General features: G+C 61.7%; 1 protein-coding gene across 1 annotated transcript in view; it reads left to right on the forward strand.

Annotated features, from left to right (window-relative positions):
• Positions 1-7,222, forward strand: part of IQGAP3 (IQ motif containing GTPase activating protein 3) — a 33,177-nt gene that overhangs the window by 11,612 nt on the left and 14,343 nt on the right. Inside the window, exons 11-17 of the mRNA XM_081823226.1 lie at positions 3-32; positions 419-506; positions 2,309-2,472; positions 3,827-3,984; positions 5,217-5,332; positions 5,432-5,595; positions 7,111-7,217. Coding sequence (XP_081679352.1) covers positions 3-32; positions 419-506; positions 2,309-2,472; positions 3,827-3,984; positions 5,217-5,332; positions 5,432-5,595; positions 7,111-7,217 — 827 coding nt within the window. The remainder of the gene's footprint in view (positions 1-2; positions 33-418; positions 507-2,308; positions 2,473-3,826; positions 3,985-5,216; positions 5,333-5,431; positions 5,596-7,110; positions 7,218-7,222) is intronic.

The raw sequence follows: 7,222 nt of genomic DNA on the forward strand, positions 1-7,222 counted from the left end.
AGCTGAGCTCAGACAGAGAACAGAAAGCACAGGTCAGGCTCCGGTACTGCCCCCTGCTTGGGGGGTTGAGGGCTGGGGGCAGGCCTCTGCCTGGGCATCACCTCCGGCGCCCGCTGGTGTTCAGCAGTGCCAACTACATGTGCGAATGATTACATCACCCCAAAGCCTAATGGCATACACTGACGGGGGGAGCCAGGGGCAGCCCGACGGGCGGTGACAGACTCCCCTGTTGCCGGAGCGGGGCCTCAGCGCGGCAGTCTCGTCTCCTCCCTGATGCGGCGTCTCTGTTGTCCGGGTAGTTGTGTCAGTGCTTGCCTGGTGAGAAGGAGGCAGAGGCTCGAGGCGGGGTAGTCAGGGGGTGCTGGGAGCCGGTTCACGGCCCAGGACTCCGCTCGGCTTCACCCCTTTCCCTCCCCAGGAGCTGGGCCTGCTGGATCTTCTGGAAAAGGAGGAGGTCCAGGCCGGTGTGGCTGTAGCCAACATGAAGGGTGATCAGGAACAAGCCAGTAAGTCTCCCCTGAGGCCTGGCCGGGCCGTCACTGCCGCCGCTGGCCCTGGGCGGGCTTCCGCATAGGGCTGTGCGGACCGCTGCCGGCGGGGGCCTCTCCCCCTCCCTGCCCGGCCCAGGCCGCCTGGAGGCACAGGACAGTGAGCTTCATGAAGGCCGTGGGGTCGAGATGGCCCATCCTGCGGGGCTGGCTCTGGGGCGGGTGGCTCTCTGCAGGGCACTTCCCCTGTGTGTGGCCACTTTCAACCTGCTTGAGGCCTTTGGCTTCAACAGTGTAGTGATTTTCCAGATGAGAGAGAAACGCACGATCCCACTCAGTTCCCCTTAAAGACACTGTGTGCAGATATAATTCTTTATTGGAGGAGCGTGTTGGTGACCGTGTCCCTCCCGGGGGTCAGCCCGCCCATGGCAGGAGCGAGACGAGGCTGAGTGTGGGGCTGGAGCCCGTGGCCGCCAGGCCTGTCACAGCCACGGGCGCTTCCTGCTGGCCTGGCCGCTTGCGGTCATCGGCTCTCCCATTGCTGGTGCACAGGCCTGCTGTTCACGTCTTTGTGGAGCGTCTGCAGGCCTTCCTGGGCTCCTTCATCCATGCTTCAGCCGAGACTTCAGTCCCATCCACTCAGCCAGGCAGATGAGACCTGCGGTTCTCCCTTCCCTTCTCTGCCCAGACGGGCTGCTCTTCCCCGGCCGCCCGGCCTGCCCCACCGCTGGGCCTCTGGTTGTCTGGGTTTCGTTTCTGCACACTGTCACCCACGGAGGGCGGGCGACAGCGTCCAGCGCGGCCTCCACTGCTTCTGTGCTCCCCCGACGGCCGGAGCTCTGGGGGACGGAAGACAGCGCTGACATGGGGTGACTGGTCTTCATATTCTCATTTCTCCCCGTAGATCCACCTTCTTGACGCCAGGGCCCAGATCTGGCATTTTCCAAGCCCTGGTGTTCGAGACCCCATTAATGCCCCATGGCCCCTTCAAGCTTACTCCTGCTCTTTGTGGCCCAACGGTTCCACTTTGGGGCTGGTTGCTTGTCCCTTTGTGCTGTCGGCAAGATTTGGCCCCTGGAGCCCCTGACTGACCCTTCTCAGCTGCGCTCCACAGTCCTGCCAGTCTTGTCCCCTCCATCAGGCGGCCACTCTGACCTGCCATGCTGCTCCATCTCTGGGCCTGACAGGTTGTTTCTTCCAGCACCTTGTAAAGCCACCCAGCACCTCTTCCTCCTAAACACTTAGAAACTTCTTCTGAACCTAGCAGAAGGCAGAACAGTTGTGCTTTCTTTCTTTCTTTTTTTTTTAAGATTTATTTATTTGAGGGGCGCCTGGGTGGCTCAGTCGTTGAGCGTCTGCCTTCAGCTCAGGTCATGGTCTCAGGGTCCTGGGATCGAGCCCCGCATCGGGCTCCCTGCTCCGTGGGAGGCCTGCTTCTCCCTCTCCCACTCTCCCTGCTTGTGTTCCCTCTCTTGCTGTGTCTCTCTCTGTCAAATAAATAAAATCTTTTAAAAAAAAGAAAAACTATAGTCTTAAAGAAAAAAAGATTTGTTTATTTGAGAGAGAGCATGTGGGGTGTGGGGGAGGGGCAGAGGGAGAGAGTCCCAAGCAGACCCCCTGCAGAGCACGGACCCAGGGCTCCATCTCAGGACCCTGAGATCATGACCTGAGCTGAAACCCAGAGTCAGATGCTCAAGTGACTGGGCCACTCATGCACCCCAAGGCAGAACAATTTTGAAGAGCAGTTGCCAATTTAGCCAGGAGAGTGGGACGGGCCCTGGGTGCCCAGCCTGTGCAGCCCTCTCCCTCCTCCCCTGCAGTGCTCCAGGCCGTGTGCAGGATCAACAGAGCCATCCAGAGCGGGGTGGCCGCTGCTACCGTGAAGGCGCTGGCGTGCCCCGAGGCCCGGCTGCCTGCAGTGTACCCCCACGCCCCGGCTGCGTACCAGCATGAGCTGACGGTGCTCCAGCAGCAGCGGGGAGGGGTGAGCCCAGGCCACACCCCCAGTGCGGAGCACCCTCGGCGGGCCTGGGGAGGGACGTGGGCCACCGTCCTTGCCGTCCTTAGCGGGTCCTCGGTGCTAGAGCTCCTGCAAGGGTAGACCCTTTAAGTGGTAAAGCCTAGCCAGCAGACACTGCTCTACACACACTCCTTTAATCATCATTCAATGTTCCCTGCGAGAACATTATCGGGCAAGTAAGATTTCCGTTTCAGAGACAAGGAGAGTGATATGCAGAGGCGGACACGGCTCCCAACAGCTGTAGCCAGCCATGCTGGGAGCGAACGCAGAAGCACGGAAGCCCGCGCTGCTCACCGTTCTGTGTGTCCCCCTCGCCCCATGTCCAGCCAGCAGGGCGGCCCTCCTGGGAGCTGGAATACACCCGAGGTCCAGATAGTCACAGGGAGGGAGAAGGGATGATGTCAGGGTTGGAGGACTTCAGACTAGGAAATGGAGGGAGCAGAGCTGGGAATAAGTCTGGGAAGGCTTCCTGGAAGAGAGGAGCCCCGTGCTGAATCAGACCCACGGCAGGAATTTTAGAGCATGACCCTGGTCCTGGCCCTGAGGAAGGGCGCGGTCTCCACATGGGCGGCTGCCATCTGGGACGCGTGCTGGGAGGTAACTTCCAGCCCTGTGCCTCCTTGCCCTGTGACCTGTGACCTCAGGCAAGTGAGTGACTGGTCTGCCCCTCAGTTCATGAAGCGGGAGCAGTAATGTATTTAGCACATGGGCTCGTTGTGAGGATTAGAGTCACCGCACGCATTAGCTGTGAGCCTGGCGCGTAAGCCCTGCTGCTGGGGTTCTCCTTGCCAGGATCCTGTCTGTGGGGGACCGGACGGTGCTCCGGACATGTGGAGCAGCTCACGCTGGGGTTTGGAAAGGAGGAGAAGCCTGGGCCACCGAGTGGGGCCAGGGCCTCCGGAGTGTGGTGCAGCACAGAGGGGCCTCTTTGTCCTCCTCTCTGTCCCCCGGGGCCTTGCACACTTCCTGGTGCGTGCTAGGAACCAGCAAGGAGCCCACGGGGCTCACTGGTCGTGTGTGGGCCCTGGAACCCAGTGTGGGTTTAACTTCCATGACTATGGGCTCACCTGGGAAAGGGGAATCTTAATGGCACCTCCCTCCCCGGCCCGATAGGAAGACGAATGATACTGTGTGTGAGGCGCTTACCCACTGAGCACGTGGGGAGCGCTCTCGGGTATCAGGTATGGTTAGCCAGTGAGTGAAGGAGGCCGCTGGGACTTGGGTTAGAGACCGGGATGTAGGGCCGCCTTGAGGGCAGGATGGCGGTGGCCCCAAGCCCGTTGCCAGCCCCGTGGGAATCGGCGCTCCCCTGTTGCAGGGGCTCAGCCACGAGGAGCTCTTTGTCGCCGTGGAGATGCTGTCGGCCGTGGTCCTGATCGACCAGGCCCTGGAGGCCGGGGACGTCGGCGGCTTCTGGAGCAGTCTGGTGAACCCCACCACGGGCCTGGCCCAGGTGGAAGGAGAGAATGCTCAGCGGTGAGGAAGGTTTAACCCTGTGTCCAGAGGGAGGGCGGTGGAGGCAAGACTCGGTTCTGCGTGGAGACCCGCCTTCAGCGCTGCGCTGCGCTGGGCCCGGCCCCTCTCTGGGTCTGTTCGCAGCTCCTTGGCCCGGCCCGTGCCTCGTCCTGGGAGCGGGGCTCAGTCATCCCCCCTTCCTGCATGTTCCGCGCTTCCTAGAGGATCCTTGGGTGCCAGATACTGTCCCGGGGGCTGGGGAACAGAGTGAACAAAACCAAGTTCCTGCTCTCCTCCAACCGACTTGCTAGTGGAGGGGGACAGACAGAAGCCAACACGGCAGGACTAGAAGGGAGGACACCATGGCCCAAACCAGCCTGGGCCAAGGGGGTGAACGGTGGGGATGTGCTGGGGGTTAGGGAAGGCCCTGTTGGTAAGGGGGCTTTGGGAGAGACCTCAGGGCCTCTGTGATTGCCGGGGGGCGTGCGGGGCACAGGTTCAGAGCCGGACGGGTGCTGGGCGTGGCAGGGTGGAGCAGCAGAGACCACGCTGTGGCCTTGGCTTTCCCTGTGAGCGAGAAGGAAGCCGGGGGGCTGGGGGGGCTTCAGCGCGGAGGGGCGGTCCGGGCTACGTTTGCCAGGCTCACTGGCTGCTCAGCGAGGACGGGCTCCCAGGTTGGCCGGACAAGCAGGCAGCCTCCAGGCCAGTGTGAGGGACACTTGGCCGAGGGTGGGGGCCGTGGAGGTGGCGAGCGGGAGTCTGGTTTGGGATCTGATGGGATCTGGTTGTATGTGGATATGGGCTGTGAGAGAGAGTGTGGTTGGATTTGACGCCAAGATCTTTGTCCTCAGAGGTTGGAGTGAATGTTGGCCAAAGTGGGCAGGACTGGGAGACATAGGCTGAACGGGGGTTCAGCTCAGGTCGGGTTTGGGGCGCTCCTCAGGCATTCACAGGGAGGCATGAGGGGGCAGCTGGTCTTCATGAGTGGGCTGCAGGTGTACTCTGGGGAGTCATTAGGATATGGTGTCTCGAGCCAGGAGGTCGGGATAGGGGTATACAGCCTGAGCGGTGGGAGGCTCGGGCGTGTAGACGTCAGGGAGGAGACCAGCACAGGGGCTTTGAAAGAACGACCCACAGGGTGCGAAGAGCACCAGGAGCACGTGATGAGCGGGAGGCCGAGCAGTGTTCAGAAGTGCCCTCACTCCCAGCTGACGATGCCCCTGCTGCTCACCCACTCCTCCCCCTGCTGCCAGTTACTTTGATGCTCTGGTGGAGCTGCGACGTGCACTGGATGGGGCCGTCTTGAGCTGGAACGACCTGCAGGCCACCGTGCACCAGGTCAACGCCCAGGTGCAGGAGGAGACCGACCGTGAGTGGAGTCCAGGGCAGGGGGAGGCAGCTGGGCCTGCGCAGCCCATCCCTTACCGTAAGTCTGGGCCCAGTGCCCACCTAGATCTCTCTTTCCCAGAGGTCCTCGCGGTCAGCCTCATCAACGAGGCTCTGGACCAGGGCAGCCCTGAGAAGACCCTGTCTGCCCTCCTGCTTCCCTCGGCCGGCCTGGACGACGTCAGCCTTCCTGTCGCCCCTCGGTACCATCTCCTCCTCGTGGTGGCCAAGAAGCAGAAGGCCCAGGTGAGGTCTGAGTGGGCTGGGTTGGTCCCCGAAGCAGGAAGAGCATCCCCTGTGGGTAGAGCTGTGCCCAGGATGCGCCCTGGGAGAGCCCAGTCTGATGACACTGTCCCTTCTGGGGGTGGAGGGCAGGAGGGGCCGTGGGGGAAGGTGGCCATTGGGCCGGGCCCTGCCCCGAGCTCCCGTTGTCAGCATGCAGAGAATGGTGGGGCCTTGTGGGTGGCAAGAGCGCAGGCCTGGTGGCCAGGCAGCCAGGCTGGACTTCTGCGCTGACACTTAGTGACCACATGACCTCCAGCAAATCCCCAATGTCTCTGAGTTCTGCTTGTTCATCCGTAAAATACTGCGCGTCCTGGTCCTCCATACCTTCCGGAAGGGGGGAATCACCCGCGTCGGAGAGCGTGGCGGGGTTCTGTGTGGCTCCAAGCGGTGCCGAGCAGTTGGGGGCTAGGCCTGCGGGCCTGGCTGCTTGGGTTTGCGTCCTGGCGGCCAGCCCTGCACACGTCTCACACCGTTCACTCCCCTGCAAGCGTTTGCCGATAACGAACTTCTCTCCAGGTCAGGGCTGTCGGGGAGCAGGATGGCGGCAGTTCTAGCTAACACGGACTGGGCTCTTCTCTGCCAAGCGTTGTTTGTGTGCTTGGCAAATGTGGGTTCTGAAGAAAGTGCTTTACTTTTATTTTTATTTTTTTTTAAGATTTTATTTATTTATTTGAAAGAGAGGGAGAGAGCCTGAGCAGGGGCAGAGGGAGAAGCAGACTCCCTGCTGAGGAAGGATCCCGATGCAGGACTCGATCCCAGGACCCTGGGATCATGACCTGAGCCGAAGGCAGACGCTTAATGACTGGAGCTGGTGCCCCAAGAAAGTGTTTTAGAATGCTGCCTGGAACATAGTGTTCGAGCAAATGTCTATTTAGAAATTTCCCTCTGCTAATGAGGAGCATCGGGAGGGAGCAGAGTCTGGGGTTGGGGTTGGGTGAGGCACGGGAGTGGGGAACCCTGCCTGACCATGTGGCTGAGTGAGTCTGTGGTCGCATATAACCCAGGCACTGCCTGGTGCGGTAGAAACGTTTAGAGCAGGAGTGGACAGACAGGGTGGAGGTCGGGGTCAAGGTCGGCCTGGGAAGGTGTGCATGGGGGCGCAGGGGAATGGGAAGCAGGGGCAGGAAGCGGGAGCCTCCAGTGTGGGCGTTCCCTGGCTGTGGCTGGGGCACAGGGGCAGGGAAGTGAGCTGCTCGGAAGGCGGAGGATATTGAGGGCTTCCATGGGTTCTGGGAGTGCTGCACCGCAGCCGAGCTGATGCTTGGCCAGCCTGAAAGCAGGCCGGGAAAGAACCTTCTGGGCCGGCAGGAGCCCCGGGAAGCGACAAGGCCACACCTGCATGTGGCAGGTGGAAGGAGCAGGCATGGCTGTCCCTGGGGCTCCCGCAGCCTGCCTGTACTTTGGTTCTCGTGCAGCCGAGCCTGGGGCCTGGGGCAGCTGGCCCGGGCTCTCATCATTCCCATCTCGACTTCCTAGGCGACCGGGGACCCCGGAGCCATGCTCTGGCTAGAAGAGATCCGCCAGGAGGTGGCTAGAGCCAACCAGGACACAGACGCTGCGCAGAGAAGTACATGGGCCTGGGGGCCCC

This window comes from Leptonychotes weddellii, chromosome 6 (assembly GCF_054177405.1).
Source record: "Leptonychotes weddellii isolate Sample4059 chromosome 6, ASM5417740v2, whole genome shotgun sequence".
NCBI classification, from domain to species: Eukaryota; Metazoa; Chordata; class Mammalia; order Carnivora; family Phocidae; genus Leptonychotes; species Leptonychotes weddellii.